We start from the raw sequence: 22,861 nt of genomic DNA on the forward strand, positions 1-22,861 counted from the left end.
AATAGGTGACAATATCCATTTGACGTCATTTGTAGCATTTTCCTCATTATTTGGCTCCTCACGCTGACCTGTAAAATCAAACCTGTTCGGGACAGATGCTTACTATTATAGGAGGGCAGCAAGGCTGAACAGTTAGAAGAAAAAATGTGATTTTATTTCAGAAGCAAAAACATAATATGCAAAACTACTTCAATATTTCTTCTTGTTGTTTTAGAGCAACTCAGTTTTGTTGGAAATAACTTTATTCCAAGCCATTTGAATGCCACAATCTACACAGCTGCTTATACCATCAGATAGATGAGCAAAACACATTAAAATCTAACAGAAAGAATTGTACCCTGCTGTTCATCGACAATTCCCTGAAGTGTAAATACATCCCTTGAAAGGTGACTAAAGCAGATGGTGTTTTTCTTTTACAGGAACATCGCTGTACTCATTTTTCCATGTTAAATTCAGCTGCACTCTTATTCCCTGTTTCAAAAATTTGAAGTCAAAAAGTCAAAGGCAGGGTAATCTTAATCCTGTCTCCATGAGGCTATCCTGGGGCATGTGGATAACTCATGTCTTAAAAGTGCTATAAAACACTCAAAGAAAATACACGAACACTCTGAGCCTAAGCAGTTCACAAGCTGCAAGTTCACTGGTGCTGAAGAGCCTGTGTCATGGAGCAGTAACACAAAGAAAACCAGTTTGGGTCCAAAGCCACTTTAGCAGGACTTACTGGTTTAGAAGCAACATTAGAAGAACATTGTTCAGGCCAGTGGCAGTTCAGCTATTTCTGCAGTGTGCTCATGTATCAAAAGCCTTCACACTTCTATTGGGAAAGCAGCACAAAGGCTCAGGTCAGGAGATGATGTGGTTCTTACCTGTAATCAGGCCATTCTCCCAACATTTCTCTGCACCAACTGCTATATTTGCAACTGGCACCAGTCCTTTACAATTTCTCTGGTGTCCAGTATCCCCCACTGAACTCATCAGCCAGCTGCAGAGACTTAATCCTACACACCACACACCCACTTCAGGGTTTGTTTAAACCAGAATGCGAATCCTTAGACACAGCCATTTCTACACAGTGCCAATCCAAATGGTATCAAAAGAGTCATCAGGCAATCCTCACATGAGATTTGCATAAAAGAAAGTTGCAGGTTTCGGTTTGTCTTTTTCTGACCTTTATAGGCTCTTACCACTTTCCTTTTCACGCACTGGGCTTTGGCCACTGCCTAAAGATTTCTCAGCCTAGTCCTTTCCTGGCCCTGAATTCTGCACCCAGAACAGACACCAGCCTGTTCACTTCACAGGCTTGTCGTTCCTTTCTTCCAGATCAAAATTCAAGAGACAGGACATAGAGATTAACAGTACCATCCTACTGCTTGCAGGAACATCCCCGTATTGCTGCTCCTTCTTGTGAAAGTGGAATCAGTTTTCAACAGCTGAGGATGGGGAGATGACAGGAGGAATTCCTTTGGCCACACTTCGTTAGACTATGAGTAAATAGGAGAGACAGTCAATCAAAGGGATTGCTCACATCTCAATCCAGAAAGGAAGGCAATTTGCAAGAAAGTACAAGAACATTCACAACACGGCAAGTTTCCTTCCAGGCTCAGCCAACATCACAAACACCCACTTGCAAATCAGAGGAAGAAAGGGACAGAAAATCGCTGCAATTAAAGCACTTGAAAAGAAATACTGAAAGTTATATTGGAAAACACAATCCCAGCATGCTCTTAGTTGTTCTGAATAAGGATTTTATTTCAAAGAACATTCCATTACACCTTATCTTTGCAGTCTGTCAACACAGCTTAAATATAGCAGTAATAGGCAATTTGAACAATGAAAAAGTCATAGTCCAGAACGAAGTAATACAGCAAGAGCCTTTTCCCAGCACAGGCTCAGTGTAAGATCCAGCATGGTTTGTCTGAGGAACAAACTTTTCATTGGCTGTTTAAAAATGATGCTCATATAAGCATGAAAGAGCTCAGGACAAATCACCCCCTTCAGAAATTCCAAGGCTGGGTCACAGGAGTTTGCTGCAATGCAGAACACAGACTTTATTCCTGAAGAGAAAAAAATTAATAAAAAAACAGTCTTACATCAGCAGAAATATTTAAGAAATTGAAACTTACCTTAATCCTAACCACTGCAAAGTTCAGTTTACAAAATGTTGCTCAATGTGAACAGTAAGAACCAGAGAGCCCATTCTAGACAAAATCTTGACAATTTAATGCTTCTTAACCTATTTGTTCAGTTATCTAACACTCATTACGAAGTTCTATGTAAAACTACACTAGCTGTTCATGAAATACTCTTTTATGGGTAAAGAAGAGCACAGAGACAGCACTTAGAAAATACATTGTTTCAGAATAGCGTTTAATACAGTGGATATTCACTGCTTCTCACCTGGTTTCATTTGGAGAAACAGGGCTCCATGGTCTCTTAGGTATCTTTGAACTGTCTAATGTTCAGACAGAAAAAAACCAACAATCCACACCCCATGACCATTCAATAGATTTTTTTCAGAAACAGACAATACAAAGTGCTTACATTTTGATAAAACACCGTATAACAGCTGATGTCTGGTACTTGTTTTTGACTGAAAGGTAATGTGGATGAGTTTAAACTTTGACTGCTTGATGGGGAAACTACGATAAATCGGAGATCAAACTCGGCACCTCAGTAAGGTTACAAAACACTCCGAACTACTTTACATTCACATCTATGGGACAGAAGCCAATTTGGTCTTGAGAAAATAGTTATATTTTTATTTTCTCCTTCTCCAATTGATTTACAAACCTACAAGTCATGACAAGAATGAGAAGGAAAGGATAATGAAAGATGGCGGAGATTTTTTTCAAAGATTTCTTGAGTCAAGACATAAGGCACAGATTTTAAAAGCAGTTCAAAGTGGAAAATCATTAGAATTCAACAGGTTTCACAAAATTAAAAACCAAAACAACTGGAAAAAAAATAAATGTTTTTAGATTCAAAGTAATATGTAAATTTGATTATTAAAATGCAAGACTACCCAACTGCTGACAAAGTACTGAGGATCCTATTTAATTTTTTTATCTAAACACTTCACAGGATATTTCTATTGCCACTCTTTATGAAACCAGTTTTATTCCTCAGTATATATAATTCTGCATCACAAAAAACCAGCATAAGCAAGATCAAACATTAGGAAGTGTCTTAGTAAAAACAAGTTTATTAATCTATATTTTAGGCAAGTATGTAAATAGTCCGCAAACCTTTTTGCCATGACTGTAAACTTTTTATTTAAAAAAATTGTGTTAAAAACCAATACAGGGGTTTCCGTTAATGTTCTAAAAAAGTTTGTTCACATCTTAAAAGAAAATACATTAGCAACATCTCCCAGCAGAATTCATCTTTAAAAAAGTAAAACTCTAGGTACAGAGCTTTTCTACAGTATAGTATCCTCTACATTTTAATTTAGTCACAGGATTGAATATCATTCATCTCTATTGTCTCTAGAACATGATCAAGAGTTTTCCTTAAATAGATGATATTCAATGGTGTGTTACACACTGCCACAGGTACTAACATTATTAGAAGAGTGCACAACTGAATTTCACTAACAAAGCAAGACCTTTCTATATGGTGCGTCATAACCCTTCCTAACCAATACAGTTAATTTAGCAGTTAATTTAGCTATATGCCTTTAAAATCATGTATGTTTTCCAAGGAAAAATACTAAAAAAATCCATGGTCCAAATTCTGCTCCCACTTATATTCACAGGATAACATAAGCACCATCAAGTTGTGGTTTATCACCAAAAAGCATAGAGAGAACCAATGAGTTTATGAGTATAAGGGAGAGAAGAACTTGACCCATGTCTGTAAACATTCACAAAAGTCTGCAGTCAAAAGTGCCGGATAGGCAGCCTACCCGCAATACAATTATTTCATTCACAGAGAGGTGCCAGGGCAGGGGGAATGTTGTGGAACATTATTTTAGAGGCAGATTAAAATGCTTTTATGTACTTTCGAAAGACATATTCTCAGCTAGTTAAACCATACTCCAGGAAAACATGATCCACTTCTAGCCAAATACAGTACAGCATCATTTCCTAGCTCTCCTGTTCAGATTCCAACAAAGAAGTACACAATTCAGCAGCAAGCCCATGACAATATTTTCAAAGCGTAAGACCCCCACACCCCTCTGATCCAGCCTCCCCTTAACATACTGCTGATGCTATGAGGAGATCCTCACACATACCAAGATCTGAAGAACCATAAACTGACCTTGACCCATGCACACACAAGAAATGTGCATCTAGATCGTCTACAGCTTTAAGTATCTAGTTTCAGTCTAGATCTCATTCTATGTGAACCACATATACCATACAAAACATAACAGAGGGATAGGTGCTTATACACACTATTCAGTATATTTGTTCTTCCCATTCCATTTGATAGCCAATTGCTCTATTTACATAAACACCTGTTTGAATGTTCCTGATCCTGTAAGACACCAAACATTCAACTCATAAGCTAAAAGGAGAGTCAAGGATGCCCAGCATTTCACAGGATCAGACCCTGAATCAACTAAATGCAATCAAGAATTAGGTTTGACATCTGACACAGCCTCCTGGAATCATTTTACTCTCATGTTTTCCCCCTCTTCCCCCAGTTCAGACCATGCTCCCAATTAACACGGAGACAGCTTTCAAAGTGAATACAATCGGGCTCTGTCAAGCAACCACTGCAGTCTTTAAAATGTTTGGTATTTATTGCCATCCACTCTGGGGCAGACTGGTCTGCAATGAAAATGGTGTTCCTGGTGTTGACGGATAGTTAGCAAAACCTTCAGTCTGAGCTGTATAGTTCTCCAGAGCAGAAGCAGAATGCGCCTTCAAGGAAGAGAAGTTGTTAGGAAACAGCACTGATAAAAACAAAGAAACAAACAAAAATCTAAATCAAGCAAAATTTCAGGCACGATACCAGTCCTACTCAAGCCAAACCAAAGAAAGTATTAATATAATCTGAAGTGTGCAAAGAACAGAGGTGAGCAATGCACCCACACGCAGATGTTAAACTGTAGCGCAACAATTGCTCTGAAATACCAGAGAATGAGGAAAGCGGTTGGATTAAGAAGAAAAACGAAGAAGCGTTAATGGCATTTACTTTCCAGTGGATTAAGTCACAGCTGATTTGGACTGCATAGCTTAAACAGGAGTTGTACTATTTCACAGACTTTGAGCTCTGTCTTCATCGCTCAAGTAGCTAAGTGTTAATTTTAGTGACTGGAACTTGTAAACAACAAAGCTGTTTCCTCAATGCAATCTGCGTACATGGATTTCTACAGAATAAATAAATTCCTGAGCTGCAAAAGCAGCATGGCCTAGATGAAGTAATTTGCTTTTTCCAAACTATTTCCCCTGATAGTCGAAAGGTATCTCACAATGTTCTGCATATTGAACAGTAATTAGACACATGCTCCATTTCAAAACCTGATGTGTCACAGAAGAGAGACAATATTAATTCAAGACACTCAGCTGCCTCTTTTAGTATTTCCAATAAAAGACAAATTAAATACTTAAATACAAACTCTGAGGATAGTTTCAGTTACCTCATGTAGGTTGATGAATGAAACAAGTTGTTTCACAGACAAGAGAGATGATAAAACTATACATTACCTAAAGCCACCTCAAGCTGATATTACAATTGTATTTGTGGAAGTTATCGAAAGGCACAACCACAGCAGACACAAATTCAAGACAATCTGATTGCATGTGTAGAGAGGCACATAACTCATAAAAAAGCGGTCTTCCACAGAAATGTTTAATAATTAAAATGTCAGACTGGAACTGAGCACAGATTTTGCAATTGCATGGTCAGTTCATTAGATTTAATAGATTTCACTTGCATGTCTTCTCTTTTCCTTCATTCATTTCACAATGAGTTTTCAAAATAGGTTTAATCACATTCATAACACCCAGAAGCACTGCTCATTGGCCTTGAGTAAGAAGTTAATATGAGTTGTTCTTGTAATCAGTTCCCAAACAGGTTAGAGGTTTTAATCATTTACTGACTTAAACTTAACACAAAAGAACACGTTCAAACGATTACTGGAAGCAAAATACTATTAAGAAATATGCACATTACCTGTAGTAATGCTGACTGTGCGGCCGCACTATGCTGCAATTCCTGCAAGGAAGATTGTGCGGCACTTTGGGGAAAGCCAGGGATACCAGGGAGAGATAAAAGACCAGGAAAAACTGCATTTCCTGGTGTCTGTAGTCCAGAAGTCAGGCTGAAAGAATGTCAAGATGCAACTATTATTAGGAAAATCTGATCATGCTTTATCCCATGTTTTTCCCTCTATAAGCTTGCATCTACATAAATTAGAAAAGCACCTCTGTTTTCTAAACCTCATAAAAACCAGTATTTACAAACAGAAGCCTGGTCTCTGTCCACCTACAAATTATTAATGCATATACAAACCAAGACTGTCTGGAGCATACCTAAGAAAGGAACTCAGAAATTTCTGTACCTCAGCTGTGCCTACAATTTGCACACAAAAAGCTTTACAGATTAAAGTTAATGCTGAGTACTTCTCCTTAAAACATAGGAATATCTAAGATATTGTCTGCCATTACCTGGATATGTCAATGGATGCCCACGTGGAATTCATTCTTGTAAAAGCCTAGGAGGTGCTGAGTATCCTCATCTGAGAAATGAGATCACTCAGCACCTCACTGGATTAGACTGTCCTAACGGTGACTACTGGGGACAACCTACTTAATAATTACTCTATTGTTTTCTAAAGACAGGTGGAAATCTACTGGTGAACTAACTTTAAAAATTAACTGTAATTACTCACTAAGAGTGAAAATAATGTCTATGCCTAAAGTAAAATCAGTGTTTTGCTCAAGGGAAAAAGAAAAGGTTCTGACCTCCTTCAGAAACAGAAACATACCCAGCCTGTGCAACAAGTGCAGAGTTGAAGTTTGAGCTAAAGGCCGAGGCAAACCCTGGCAGGACCGGAGCTGGAGATGGGGCTGTGGCAGCTGCTGGCAACGGTGCAACTGCTGCTACTGCAGAAGATGCCTGGAGGCCAGGGAAAGAAGGGAGAGCAGGAGTGACAGAGGGCGTGTTAGAGACAGGAAAACCAGGGAAGGATGGGTTTGATGATCCCAGAGGTCCCTGGGCAACAGAAAAAAGGGAAGGGACGGCACTGGACAAGTTAAGCGAGAAGGGTGGAGCAGATACTGTTGCTGAGGCGGCGAGTCCTGAGAGTACGGCGGCGGTGGAACTCACATGAGGGGCAGACATGGCTGAAGCGCTTGTAGACGGAGTAGCTAACAAAGACCCTGGGAGAGTGACGGGTGGCGTAAGTGCTGGATTACCAGTAAAAGCAAAGTTACTGGTTAGAGACGTAAAAGGTGGGAGTCCATTGAACACAGGGGCAATGGGAGCAGAGGAGCCATGAGGGAGGGAGATGGAAGCCAGAGAACTGGAGTTGTTTAGAGGAACACTCAAAGAGGAGAGACCTGATAGCGCTGGATTCAGGGAACTGGGTAAACTGACTGGCACTGAAGCTGCTGAGGTGTATGCACGCCCAAGCGCTGACAGTCCTATAGTGCCATGAGAAGGGCCAGCTGAATGAGAAGGACCTTTGAAGGCCGACAGGGTAGGACTCATGGGTTCTGTTTTGACCAGAACTGGGATATTTGTGGCAGCTGGGGCTGATGAGAGCTGCTGATCCGGATTAGTAGGGCTTGTGCCATGCAAGAGAGAGGCTGATGAGCCACAGTTGACTGGCATAATTGATGGAGAAGTGGTTAAAGGTGACTGTGTAGGCAATGTTGGAGGAGTGGAACTAGAATTGGCCACAGATGGGGATGGAAGACCTGGAAAAATGGCCAGCCCGGGTGTGGAGGGACGCTGTGGGGTGGGGGTGGCTGATGGAGTATAACATTTGTTGACAGAGGAAGTGGGAGGGTCAGAGCTTTGATTAGCAAGAGCAGACAAAGAAGCAAGCTCACTTGTCATAGCAGAAGGTAAAGCAGATGAATTGATTAATGAAGTGTCATTTGATGTCAGAAATCCTTTTAAGACAGACAAAATTGGGTTAGGCAAGCTAAGAGAACCAGGAATGGTAGTGGCAGAAGAATTAGCAATTGTAGATGGAACAGGACTAGAAATCCCTTGGGTGCTGGGAGGCAAGGACAAAGGGAGGCCAGCAAAAACTGATGACAATGGAGTGGGATTATTAGCAGAAACAATTGAAGAGGTTGCAGAGAACGGGAGACCAGCAAATGGTGCAGTAGCAGATGCGAAAGCTTCACCAGGTGCAGGTGTGGCGCATGGTGTGGAAGAACCTTGTGGAGCTGGCGTAGCAGTGGTTATGGAAGCCAGCCCAGAAAAAACAGCAGGGATAGGGGTAGAGGTTGCACTGTGAGCAGATGTGACAGGAACACCAGGTAAGGAAAGGGATTTGATGACAGTAGGGGTTGGGGTGGGTGGCTGAGATGTATGGATGGAAGAGGAGACCTGTCCTGGGAAAACAGGAAGGACAGGGGTAGACATGTTCATCCCAGGGATGAGTGGAGTTGCAGGTGCTAATGGATGGCTTATTGCCTTGACAGGTGATGGGGTAGGGACTGGAGTAGCAGCAGGTGTTGAAGGATTAGAACCATGAGGAGTAAAGAGCTGATTCGTTTGTGCAGAAAAAGCTGCAAAGAAACAAAAGTCGTAAGAATACTTGAAACTATCAGAAATGTTTGAAATCAACACAAACACATTTTATACAGTATTTCAAAATATGATACACAGGCAATAGCTGACATACAATGTCTGTATATGAACAGTGAACACTGGATCCTATGAAAACAAAACAAAAAGGTATGTACAAACACATCACACAAGTTGTACATGACGTAGGCAACCACTCCTGTTTAAAACACTTTGTGACATCTGCTACCTCTTCATGATCTCATGCAAGACAGTTAGATACTCAAACATACTCCACAAGAATGTCTAAGTGACACAGGTAAACACCCTCCCTCTGGTCTCTACCACCTGGCAGTACCCGAAACAGATCTAATATCCCATCGGCATCAGATCACCTGGGCTCCTCTGCATCCACTGTCACTGAAGGTCAGAATTTCCTTCAGAACCAGTTAATTCAATGTATCATGATCTCAGAGAAGTTTAGTCAACAACTGAAGAAAGATGATTTCAGGTGCTGGTATTTTTCTTTCCTTCAAAATCAGGCCATTCTCTTCACTGTGTCTCCTTCAGATTTTGGTTCTAAGAAGGTACACTTTTAAATTCATGTATCACACTACAGTATTAAACTAACATTGGCACTTGACCTTTTCAACAAAGATTTCTGTAAGTCTGAAGTCAGGTGTCTATAATTGAGGCAAGCACCTGCCACTAGGAATAGAGACATCAGTCAAGCTGGAGGAAAATCTGCAAACGGGCACGTTGGGGTTAATGGAAAGAAGTTGCATTTATGAATACTGGCATGTCACAAGCCTTGCTATGCCCCTGTCCAATTCCTGTGGAATATGAATGTGTTCATGAATCATTCCTCCCAAACAACCCTCGTGCTTTATTTGACTTTTAAAATAATCTGTTCAACTGTAAGCAAATCACTGATCCAACCTGTCAAACTCATCACCCATAACTCTGTAGCAGCTTAGATTTTTCTCTTGCCCAAATTCTACATATACACACACAAACACAGAATCTTTAAAATCTTCAACCTAAATTGGTATGACAAACTCCTGTGTTATGTATCTTGAAACTTTAAAACTAGCAAGTTTGCAAACAGAATATTTCCTTTTACACATTCTTTTCCAAAAACCTAGACCCAAATTGCTCGGCTCTGGATTCTACCCTTTCCTTATCCTGATTCTGAGCTGAAGAATCTCCATGATCACAGTTGTTAACCCTGACAACTAGAGAAATACAGCTGCAATAGAACCCAGAGCTGTCACTGCATTTCTCCTCCCAAGAGAAGACTTTATTCCTTACATTGTATTCATTTATCTGTATAAACTACCTTGTAAATACATGCACAATTAAAGGGGTATATATGAATAAAGTGATTCTTTGGAACAGCAACAATTCTGTAGAACTATCCATATGCACAGAGGAGAAAAGACATAACTTCTGTTTTTTTTTTTTCTATAAATATTTACAGGGGCTAAACTTATCATGGCCATTTTATCTATTTGGGGTATGTGTTAATATGCCTGAGTCAATAGTCAGTAGAGTCTCAGTTTCTGTTTGTCAAACCTAACAAAGTATTATGGAAGCCTTTGTATAAGTAGTTCATAATGGGAATTATTATTATCATTTGTACTCAATGTACAAAGCGTACGAAGTACCACATGAATAAAGATCAAAAAAAAAAAAGAAAACTCTTTCTTCTGCAAAAAGAACTGGAATTTAAAGCATAAGACAAAAGTGCAGGTACACAGTCAGATGTAACAGTCTGGGATAAGACATTCTATACATGGATTTCAACAAACTACAAACAAAGAATTTGTCTCTCTTGTACTCCTATCTTCCCACGGCAGCTAATATACAACATTAAAATGTGAATGAGATTTCAGGTAGCTGTCCGAAGTTTTAACAACTGGAAAGATATTAATGAAGTGTTTCAGTGTACGAGATTGCACAGCATGTTTTGATTTCATTTTCTTTACATGATTTCTCACACACTTATATGCTGAAGAATATAGAACTTCAATGAACTAACGTAAAAGGCAGAATTTTAATGTTTCAATGCTTCTAAGTGCCAAATGCCTGATATTATTTTTTTCTTAACTCTCAGACGATCCTGTTCCAACAGCAGTCAAATATTTGGAGGCTTACAAAAATCCCCCTAAACAAATACATTGTTTACATTTTCTGAACAAATAACAAAGACACAATCAACACAAAAATCCCCCTGTGGATTTGCAATTTACCTTGATTTTGGGAAGGTTTTGCCTGGCTGGAAAGGTCCTCATTTTCTAAACAGAGAATAACAGCTTGTTATTTAAAAGTAAATGAAACTCCAGCAGCGAATAACCCATTCACAACGATGAATTAGAAAAAATACGATCAACATTTTTAAAGGTATGCATGCTTTACCTGATACCACTGGGTTAGCAGTGTATGGCGGAGGAGCTGGTAAGCCTGGAGCTATGACATTAGCCATTGGAACTAAGCCGGCATTGTTGTAAGCACCTAAAAGAACCAACACAATACACATCTCAGTTGGAAGAATCCATATCTAAGTGAACCAGTAAGTGCCTTTTCCTTTAAAAGAACAAAAAAGCCAGACCAGTTAATCATCCAGGCTGGATGCTGGCTTTTTGCCAATGTCTGCCTAAGTGACATGCATTATGATCCAAATTTTAGGAAAGGCAGTTCTCTTGAAAGAGCCTGAAAAGGTCAGGTTTCAATTGCTTTCAGTTCCATTTTGCCTGAAAAACTCAAAGGGGAGGAGTGATTCAGAATGTCTGAAGCATCATTTCTTTGCAACTCTTCCTTTAACATAAAAGCCTTGACAAACAAGAGACAAACATACACCATCAACCATGACCAGCCCTCCAACACCTGTCAGAAAATCCAGAGAAAAATGTCCCATCTCAAATACTTAGTCTCTCAGAATTCAAATCACAGGAATATAAATACACCTCACAGTGGTCCTAAAAGGGTATTTTAAAAGCATTAGAGCTTACAAATCATGGGAAAAAGTAGCACTTGAACATTTCTCAAAGTGCAGTAATTTGTCATACGCAATTCCTTTCTGACATGATCGTTTTACCTAATGTTAAGATTTTTGCATGACAACTCTTGGCTGAAATTCAGAAAAGTAACTAACAATCATAGCACCACCTGGGAAGGAAATGTTAAACCAATATATGTAAGAGGCAGAAAACAAAACATCATTCTGATCATTGCTCGAAAAGAAACACATTCAATACTTTCAGGTCAGCATCTGCAATCTCATTAAACATTATATATATATATATAAATAGATCATCAGTTGTAAGTTTGTTTGTTACAAGTTTTTTTTAAAAAAAAACGTGTTGCACCCTAATAAGGCCCTGAAACCTCAAAAGCTGTTTCAAATCCTAAAATGTACTAGCATTTACATCCAGTCACAGGCCAAATTTTGTGCCTTAACTTACTTTGGATAGGATTTGTTCAATATAAATTTGAGCCAGTCTGCAAGTTTCCTGTACACTTTTTGTGGAGTAAGTAATTTCTAGGGCACAAATCATCAAGCTTTAGCCACTAGTAGTGCAAATTTTTCCAAACTGACTATAAAGAGACTTGCAGACATCACATTGGTTAGATGACTCACCCTTCAACACGCATGCTAAGAGCTCTACCACACTTTCTTATCAAATATGTTAAGACCTCCCTGAAATACCTAACACTGGTGAAAAGCAAGCTTCCTAAACAGAGCACTCCTTGTTTTGCAGCACAGAATGGCAAGATTAAGAAAAGCTTTCAGCAGCTGCTCAAAAAGACCAGAGTCTGACTACATAAGTACTCCAACTTCTTCCTCCAAAGAAATGGCAATTGCCTTGCTCCCATCCAAAAATATCTGGAATCAAACAGATAAAGCAGAGTAAAGAGAGAAGAGTTTATGAAGAAAGACTCAATCTTCCCTGAGGCACAAGGCTAGGAATAGTCAGACCAGACACATGAAAAAGAAATCACTATGTCCCTTCTGAGACTGAAATCTACATACCTGATTTTTTATTTTAGGTAACTGTTTTAAAGTACAGCTGAAGGCAACAGAGAAACCGATTACCGTCCTTCAGCAAGTTCCTACGTATTTCCACCCAATCCAGGGCTGTGCCTGACCATATCCTAAGTTTGGTACAACAGCAACAAGTCAACAGACTTGTCAAGCCAAAGCCCAAACCTTAATCAAACATTATAACAAAGACACAGACCTATATTCTTGTCTAACACGCACAGTGCTTCCCATAAATGAAATATTTTGTCAACAGAACAGGATTGTGAATTTTCCTTATGATGTGATCATTGGGAAAAGAAGTCAACATACTCCTGTTTTCATCAACTCTGAGTCATGACAGGAAGAGGTGGAAACTAATACCCAGAGCATGTTCAGGAAGTGCAAGCCCATTTCAGATATGATCATGGTCAGAGAAACTGACACTCAACACTTATTACTTAAAAGGCAATGAAGGAAACAACACCATCAAGCTAAAACACAGAGAAGCCTTACTTGGTGCAATAGTTGCATGTGGCCGACATGGTGGGATGGGGTATGGAACTGGTTTGTGTGGGTTGTAGGTTGATGGAGCCTACGTAAACAAAAAACAAACAGAAGAAGCAACAGTGAAAGCATTACCTAATGTTTCTCAGGCAAAAAGCTAATGTTCAGATACTACTACAGACAGCTGTTCTTCACTGGAAAAACATTTGATATCATATTTCTTCATAATACTCATAGTGACTGCAAATATTTCACTGTTTCTGAAAAGAATGAAACAAACAACACTAGTATATGTTTAGATTTTAATATAACACTGAACACAGGTGGGAAAGGGAACTCCTTCCTGCCTTGTAGTCTTCACATTCTGCAGTCTTAGACTGACTTCTCATTTTAAAGATTTAGCACATTTAAAACTAGCAAATAGTTATGACGTTACCTGTCCCTTTAAAATAATATACTTAGTGGGAAACATCTCATAATAAAAGTGAAAATAAAATATTTGGACAATACTCCAAATTAGCAGCAGGTTCATTGGGAGTTCGCCCCACATGCTTAAAAATTTTGAAATACAAATCAGCTGTGTTGTTAGAAAACAAGAAACTTCTTCTAATTTAGATTTCCAAGATGCAGGTTTTTTTATGTTCATGTAGGAAACCCTCAGAGACTGTACTAAAAAATTCGTATCTAAAACTTACACTAGCTCAGGATAGACTACTAAAAATGCTTTTAGCTTTCTCTTCTGCTAGTTAATTCTGCCTTCAAATGCACACATTATATCCCCTAGATAATCCTATCCCACATAGATATAAACTAGAGCTTGTTTTCAAGTTAAATAAAAATATATTAGGTCATGTTATCGTTATTATAGAAGGTAGCTTTGTTTAACCTGATGCTCTACAGTCTTCTTGCAACATAACAGCATTTCATACAAAAGCCTCATTGAATTGGCTGGTGGTTTTTTTTTACAAGTTTAATTTATTTATTCATTTATTAAACATACAGGTTTGGATGGTCCAAGTATACGGGCTGCTATTCCCTTTCCTTCATTAGTACATTCTTCTGTGTCCTTTTTGATAGGGGTTCCCTGAAACAAAAGAAAATGAAACTATTAAGCACTAACTTAGAAGTAAATCTTGCTCTATACATATTTGATTTTTTTCCTGAACTACATTCAAGTTTTTGAATATTCTGAAAGTGATACTCAACCAAGTTTATTAGGAAAAAGAAACTGTGTTTTAGGTTTGTAAAATAAGAGCATTCCAATAGCTTGGTTTATAAAACAGAGCTTTTGTAAAGAGATGCATATTAAACAGCCCATGCTTCTGACATAATCAGAATTCTGCATTTTGACTGGTGAACTTGATAACTTATAATTTGCAGTCCCTTAAGTTTTCACAGGAAAAACTTAACACGGTTGCTCAAGAACTACACTAAGACTAGCACTAGTACTGTAGTGATGATATTAGGTCATCTTATCAACCTACCAGTAAGGCTCTTTACACCTCTCCCAATTCTGCCAAATATCACCAGAGTTTACAATGCTTTCCTTATATTAACAATGTCTTATTATGCAGTAGCCTTTACTTGAAGCAGCATAGAAAGAATAGGCAAACAAAAACAATGCAAGTTCCCTATGGATGTGTAATGAAGTAATAAAAAAACCCAAAACTTCGCTCTTAATTTCATGCTTCCTTCCACATATATGAATCCTGGTTTTGATCATGCTATAACAAATCCTAAATCAAGGATGTTGTGAAAAGCAAAAACACAGGATCGTGCTTACTGGAAAAATTCCGTTTATGCGGCTTGGTTTGCCCTTGGGATAAGGGTTGCCAGGAATCATGCCACAGGATGATATCATAGCATGAGGAGCCTTACAACCCGTTTTTGAAGCCTGAAAAATAAACAAGAAAGGGCATTATTTTCTATCAAATTCAATGCTTTACATAAATGAATTACTTTTTCATTACATTTAGATGGCATGAATCAGCCTACATGGAACAATTCAAAGTTTTGTCTCAAATCGTCTTCCCAAATAGTCCAAATAGTGTTAGGTTCTGCCAAGTGCCTCCTGTTTTGAATAACTCTACTTGACCCCCTCTGCTTCTACTGAACTTGGGGTTAAGCACTTGGTGTTTCCTAAAACAAATGCAGACTGTTTCCTTCAGCACTGGTTGCAATTCTGTGCCCTTTTTCCATAGGATCCTAATGCCTGACAGAAACTTCTCCTTTTTTCCACAGATATACACAGCTCCTATCTTTTTGCAGCCACTTCTTTCCACTCATCTTCCACCACTAGTTCCCAGCAATCCTTATGGTTAGTCTTGACCCCCCACAATGACCACAACAATGGAGACAATACTGTATTTGACAGAATCAGGGATACTAGAGTATCTTGACTACCTGTTCAAGAATTCTTCTGCATCTTTTCTTCTCTGACATATTAATTCTGAACAGATCTTCAATAAGCCGATAATTCTGAGCATCAACAATGTTGCTATAAATAAATACATTGATTACTCTCATTCCATATACTTATCAGAAACAACATACTACTGAAAAGTAATCAACAACTTTTCAGACAATACCCAACAGTACATTAAAAAGCATAATTAGTTCAAATCATAAAATTATTGTTATAATTAAAGTACAAAACCCAGGCTTAAATATGAACTTCATACCTGTAAGTGAAACATAGTATTAGTATTAAATACCAATAGAGAACAATGGACAACAATGGCTAAACCTTGTGGCAAAAATAACTAAAATGGATTTTGCATCACAACAGTTAATGAGAAAGCTTTAATTGCTACTAGCACACAATTCCCAGCATGACAGAAAATCAGCAGCTACTTGGCTTGCAACTGCTTCTTGCCAGACTGGTAGAGAAACAAATTTTCATCTTATTTACTCGAGAATGAAAAAGATGAAACTCCTGGAAATTCTCTCCGTGTTCTGCAGAAATAGTGAAACCCCTCACAGAGTTCCAAAAAGTACCCTTCCTTTCTCTTTGCTCCTCTCCCAAAAATAACACTAGACACGTCAAAGAAAACAAAACAACATGCAAGTACAAGGAGCCTAATGCCTGATTCTACCTGTCTTTTTCAAAACCCTGACCACAGCACCTTCACTGCTCTTAAACACCACCTGCCCCATCAAAACTACTGGAAATACAATACATCTGCAAAAAGGAGGCCTTCTCAAGAAAGGGTATTAGAAGAAATGGAATCAGCAGAATGTTGAACGAAGACATGAGAAACACTTCAAAGAATGCTATTAAAATGCTAATGGACTTTCAGCTTTGTTCTCTAGTTTTGATTAGCAAAGTAGTACATAGATTTGGGTTAGGATTTCTATATCATGACTCCCTAATTATGCTCTTGCATTGTGGAAATTCTACAGCTAAAGAAGTCACTATGCTTTCCCCCCACACCAGCTGAAGTGTAGCAGCTGAAGAGTCAATGAGCTCCAATCTCATTTCAAGCAAAACAGGTTAAAGTGCCACTGAACTTCCTTTAGGCTGCCATGCTTTGCTTTGGTCTGAAGGAGACTGGGAGCATTCATACAGCTTCTTAAAGCTCAGTTCTGAAAGCAAGACCACGCCTACATCCTCAGTCTTTTTTGTTTTATGGTTATTTATATCATTAATTTACATGCCCCAAAATGTTTAAGCTGGCTGTAATATATAGCATTCATATGCAAGGCAGACATACTAAATGCAAAAAAAACATCCCAAACCAAGCAAGAACAACATTTCATGTAATAAATCCCCTAAACCAGACAGAAGAGTTCCAGTACAAACTTATGTAGATGGTAGATCCTTTGAAGCAGCTGTGTTTAGTAAAACAAAATAAAAACCAACTTTCTCTGTACATATTAATTTAGAATATCTATACATTTTTAATAGACATTAGATCTGTAAATCAAACGTGTCAATTTAAGAGAACTATTTACTTACTTCATTTTTACACATGTAAAAGCAGGGCTTTTCAAATGCAAAAGGGTCAATGCCCAGAATACTCTGGTCTCGAGCGTTTTACATTTCAGTGAGCAGAAATAAGCTTCTATAAGATTTGGAAACCACTGTAAAAACACTGGCAAAGTGACAGCTTTCCAGCAAACAGAAGCCCATACGGCAGCACACTCAAGACTCAGATGAACTATGGAACTCTGCACAATGTTTGCTTCCAATTCTTCTTTTTTACAGCCACATCAATAATGGATTTGTGCTTTACCTTAACTGGCCACAGTGCTTGCTTCTACAAGTATCTTAAATTTTATATACCCAAATACTAGTAAAAACAATACGAGTTAAGTAAATACAACATGAGAGATACTTACGACGCTAAGATTTCAAGGGCAATAAGTTTATCTTTACTGAATGTGAAGCAGTTGAGAATATTAACCATTTTCGATGCCGGAACTGCCACTATTTTCTGACAAGTAAACAAGAAAGAAAAAAAGTGTCTATAAAGAAAGGCAGTACAATTATTTTAAACTCAGAATGCAACTCAGTAACAGCTTCATATAATGTGTTTCAGTAAACATTTAATAATCTCTCTATATGCTAAATTCTGAACAAGCAACTCCAAAAAGCACTTGCCAAAAGCAAAGAAATTAGAAAAGTTAGGACTACATGCATTCTTGTGATACACAGGAAAGCAGAAATACTTTAGTCAGAAAAGATACCCTAGTTAGAAGTATTAAGTTTTGTATTTCGATACCATGGAAAGAAATGAAGAAGGAACTTGGAAGATTAAGGGGCGGACTGACCCATCACTTGCAAAAGTAGACATCACAAAACTAGAATGAGATTAAGAGGGCAAACTTACTCCACAAGATTATGTCACAAGAACTTACATGTTGTAAAGCCTTTATCGCCTTAAGCTGTGGTTCAGCCCAGGAAAAATATCTCAATAACTCAACAACCTGCCAAGAAAGGCCTTCAGTTAATCTTTTATATGTATTAAAAACTATGCTAACAGCATCAATATGATCTTTCAATTTTTGGAGTACAGTGGTATACTGCTAAAAAATACATGTGTCTGTCCATTATGTTTGATTGTCAGTGCCTACCAACATATAACATTCTTTTTATTTCTAAGTAGGCACTTAAAAATTCTGTCTTATGAGATGTTTTTCTATGGAAATATTTAAAATAGATACTTACTCCTCTCTGTATTTGCATATATGCAAAACAATTGCCACAGCATTATGAAAAAAAATAAGTCTTTCTGAAAAAGTTTATAAACTTTCAGTATCTCAAACAGTGTATTCACTAAGCATGCACAAACACACACACACATATACAAAAAAAAAAAAAAAAACAAAAAACACAAAACATAAAAAAATAGAAACCGATATACAGAAGAAAAAGAACCAGGAAAAAATATGCATAGTACCAAAATAAGTTGGATACTTATTACTACATGCCAGTTTATAAACAGTTGCAAAAGAATCCTTAATTCCATGATGATAAACTTATCCAATTTTCCCCAAACAACAATAATGAAAATGTAATGATCTTGATAACAAAACAACTTGGAACTATTTTTAACAGTTTATTGCTGATTTAATAATGAGGAATTAAATCTCCTCAGTTAATAAACAAAAAAACTGATGTGATCAGCCTCAGTATGACTGGAGACACTATCTTTCTGTATTACTGAATACACAAAACTAATAGTTCCCATTAAACCCATGACAGTGTTGACTTTTACCTGTTCACTAGAAAAGTATCCGTGAACATATTCAATAGCTTTTAATTTGTACTCAGTCAATACAGCCTAGAAGGTAAAAGAAAAAAAAGATGCATAATTAGTCCCTCAAACATTATAATTATGGCACAACCATCTGCTAGACTAACCTATTAATCTAAAAAATCTGACCTTACAAAGTGACATTTCCATCAACTACATTGCTATACTTCTAAGTAACAGCATATTCCTTAAATAATTGAGACAACAATGGAAAACAGAGAGTTGTAATTTAATTCTTCTTATAAAAAGGGTCATTTTTTGGTTTATTTAAGTTTGCTTTTTGTTGTTGTTGTTTAAGATTGTACTGAGAGCACATCATCACTCTTCCTTTTGCCTCAAAGGTTTACATCAACTTTACATTAAACAATATATTAGAGTTGATTATCCATATCGATCTCTTTTTGTATTCCCTGAAAAATAATTTAAGAAGCATCTTACTGCAGTGAATTTATGAAGAAACTGGGTAACAAGTCCATACAGATGGAATTAAGTACACAAGAAAGCTTGCTCCAGAGGTTGATGTCTTATCATAACCTTCTCAATGTTCAAACTTTAATACAAAATCATACAAAACAAAGGAAGCAAAGTAGTTTCATGCAGTAGTTTAAAGGCCACCACCTATGACTTAGTGGCAAGACTATTTTGTTGATAAGCACCTGAGCTACCAATAGCCAGAGCTTCCTCCTTCTCCTCAGCGCACTGATGGATATGTAAGATGTAAACATGACAGGTAACAGCTGAATTCCTGCTCCAAATCCACGCATGCACCTTTCTTCCCTAGTTTCCAAGGCCCCCATCCGTTGCCAGTTTCCATGCTAACTACTCTCAAATCATCTCCAGCTTTACCCACACACTCACTTCTGTCTCTTCCCCATAGCCCTAAAATCTACCCCTGTTCCTTCTGGTTTTGCCCTTGTGCCCCCGCACAGACAGATGTGAAGTTCTCCATCACTGCAACCCAGCTGTGAGCAGCCCAGGTGCACACACACTCACCCGCCCACTGTTCCAGGCAACCCCTTCCTTTCTGTACCTCCTCAAGAGATCAACAACACCAGACACACTGAAATCACAGGGATAAAAAAACCCTCTCCTTTTCTCTTCATGCTCATTTTTCCTTCTCTCCCTTCCTTTTCTCTTCACATATTTTGGGGGAAAAAAAAAAAAAAGAAAAAAAAGAAAAAAAAAGAAAAAAGCCTGGTATTTCACATAGCAACTTTACAGGAAAAAAAAAATCACTTTTTCTCCTTAAATCAACAACTGAACGATTTCATAATAAGCACACAAACAGAAAGCGCTGCTATGTATATTTATGAAAAACCCTCAAAGTTTATTTTGTTAACAATCATAAATATATACGGGGAAAGACAGAACTAAGCTACAGATTAAAGCACTTAAATAATTGTCCCTGCTAACTGTAGGACTGAAAATGGAACACACCAACATAAAAGACTTGTAAATCACATAATAAAGAAGGTTCTACCACAGAGCTAGAAATAAAGTTTAAACAAAAACCTCGCAACAAAGATACAAAACAAGTATTTGGAAAATGAACGTTACACTGGAAGAGCACAGGTATTATTAACACAGCACTGCACCGATCCTCAGATCAACAGTAAGTTAGGTTCACGGGAATCCAGGCAGCTAGCACACAGCCAACATAACTGTCTAAAATCACGTCAAAACCTCTTTTGTTTGAAGTCTTTAGTAATCACAGAGCATATGCTGAAGGGCCGCACTGCAGTAGTAATATTTGAAACATAATTCCCTCCCACCATCAATTCTGAGAGAAAATATTCATGTGCAATTTGTTCCTTGATTTTTTTCCCCAGATTTTCCATAAAAATTTTTAGGTTGGGAAAGAAATCCACACCCCGAAGCATCTTAGGCTGTGATGTTTTTAGCTGGTTACACAGCACAGAACATACCTGTTTTATAAAGAATTTATGACCATGACCTTATGTAAAAATGCTAGTACGTGCAGTTTTGACAGCAGAGACTCATCACCGGGGCTTTTGAGCACAGCAGTTTATACATCAATATATTCCAAAATAATCCTGCTACAGCTGCAGCCACCACTGCATCTCATGCTGAAGAGAAGCTGAACTGAAACTCAACTCTGTAGCACCCAACTCTCAAGAAAGGAAATGACCTCTCCTAAACCATCCATCATCACAAAAACACCTATTACAAAACTGCTAAGGATTCCTTCTCTGCCATAAGGTGATCTCATATAAAACATTTTCACACCAAGGCAGCTTTCGCAGGATAATCAGCTGTTCTGCTGTGACATACCACCTCTGCCTAACTACTGCAAAATACATCATTCAGGTTTGTACTTCCCACGTAAGACAGAAATCATTAATCTTAGAGGTTCTGATTTTTTCTATGTCCTTTTCCACTTTCAACTGTCCCAATCACTCACTTTCCTGTTAAAAGCCAGTCCCTGTTTAGTAAGAAACCAGAAGCTCGACAGACATCAGGAAGCCCAAGTTCGTATCTCTGCTACCCACAACTAGTAGGTGTTTTGCTCTGTGAGTTTTTACCAGGAGATGCACAAGCACAGTTCAGAACACACAACGAACCCCAGGATTTCACATCCTGTAGGAAGGTGTGCACACGCTCCTGAACTGCAGGAGATGTGGCTTTGAAACCAGCCCTCTCATGTCATATTTGCATGTCGTATCTCCCAAACTGTCATGTAAAAGGTGGATACCTCATATTTTAAGTTCCCATATCCGGTCAGGCCAAACAAACACACAGCCCCTCCCCCCCCAAAAAGAGACACTTGGTTATTTCGGTTTTTCTTTGTCATTCTCCTTGTCAATGACAATGCTGTGCTCAACTTATTAAAACGCTTTTTTCAAATGAGCACTCTTCAAGCACAAGTTGTTAGCTCAGTGATAGCTGTCTGAACTGATTACTTCCTGGGAAAATAAAAATATCTCAAAGAGCAAGCATGTCACAGCAGCTTCACACTGTTATACCTGACATGCAAGAATTAGCACACACCAGCAATGCAGGATTATAGCTCATCACACTGAGATGAAATTTAGTCTTTATTGAATCCTGAAGTTATTTTCAAAGAACACAAACACCTAACCTGATATGTTCATTAAAAGGAACATTCTACCATCAAATGGTTAAACAAACATACAAAACACAAAGTTACCTTTCTAATTTCATCCAGCACGGTTTCAAATGATTTCTTATCCATCTTTATTAGTTCATTCAATGCAGATACTTAAACATGGAAGAAAAAAAAATCCAGGCCAAACTGTTTACTGAGAGATTTTAAGCACAGAGGAAAAAAATAGTTTAAAAAAATACATAAAGCAGTGCAAGAAAGGCAGCTTGGGACCTTCTCAGCCCCTGGCACTTCAGCGCTGACGCCGCCGCAGCACTGGACACAGCGCAAGAGACAAAGGCGGACACGGCCGCTGCTGCGACCCGCGCACGTTCCGAGGCTGTTCTCGCCGGTGAAGGAAGAGGAAAGGCCGGGGGCAGAGGCCAGGCCAGCGGCAGGAGCGAGGCGGCAGCCGCAACCCCTCGGGCGGCCTCGCCGCGCCGCTCCCCTCAGCACGCGGCACCGAGGCCCGTCCGGCCCGCGCCCGCCTGCGGGGCACCCCCACACCCCATGGCTCGCTCCGCCGCTACCCTGTGATCCCGGCGGCCAGAGGCCAAGGCAGTTGGGAGCGGCCACGGGGCAGTGTCCGAAGAGTGGCTGGGAAGCGAAGGCGCAGCTACCAACAGGACAACCCGCTCTGCAAGCCTGCCTCCCCGCCGGCGCGCGGCTATGACGTCACAGCATGGACCCGAAGGCCCCTTTCCGTGCTGGTCAACAACAATAATGCCTACGCAGCAGCGGCGGAAACTCGAGATC

The 22,861-nt window shown here is 38.8% G+C and overlaps 1 protein-coding gene across 6 annotated transcripts; it reads right to left on the minus strand.

Moving 5' to 3' along the window:
- Window positions 1-212: 212 nt before the first annotated feature.
- On the minus strand, window positions 213-22,784 carry PROSER1 (proline and serine rich 1). 6 transcript variants are annotated; one of them, XM_065829277.2, is made up of 13 exons: window positions 22,151-22,784; window positions 18,943-19,008; window positions 18,083-18,151; window positions 17,564-17,658; window positions 15,626-15,719; window positions 15,006-15,116; window positions 14,223-14,306; window positions 13,232-13,310; window positions 11,113-11,208; window positions 10,947-10,991; window positions 6,938-8,696; window positions 6,124-6,271; window positions 214-1,481 (listed from the first exon to the last, which is right to left on the minus strand). In XM_065829277.2, exons 1-13 carry the CDS (start codon window positions 22,193-22,195, stop codon window positions 1,350-1,352), a joined length of 2,823 nt encoding a protein of 940 aa, XP_065685349.1. In that variant the 5' UTR covers window positions 22,196-22,784; the 3' UTR covers window positions 214-1,349. The 6 variants fall into 6 exon arrangements, with proteins under 6 accessions (XP_071661240.1, XP_065685349.1, XP_071661227.1 ...); XM_071805126.1 differs by lacking the exon at window positions 214-1,481 and adding an exon at window positions 1,729-2,027; XM_065829303.2 differs by lacking the exon at window positions 214-1,481 and adding an exon at window positions 1,729-2,054.
- Window positions 22,785-22,861: the final 77 nt, after the last annotated feature.

The sequence above is a fragment of the Patagioenas fasciata genome, chromosome 1 (assembly GCF_037038585.1).
Source record: "Patagioenas fasciata isolate bPatFas1 chromosome 1, bPatFas1.hap1, whole genome shotgun sequence".
Taxonomy (NCBI): Eukaryota; Metazoa; Chordata; class Aves; order Columbiformes; family Columbidae; genus Patagioenas; species Patagioenas fasciata.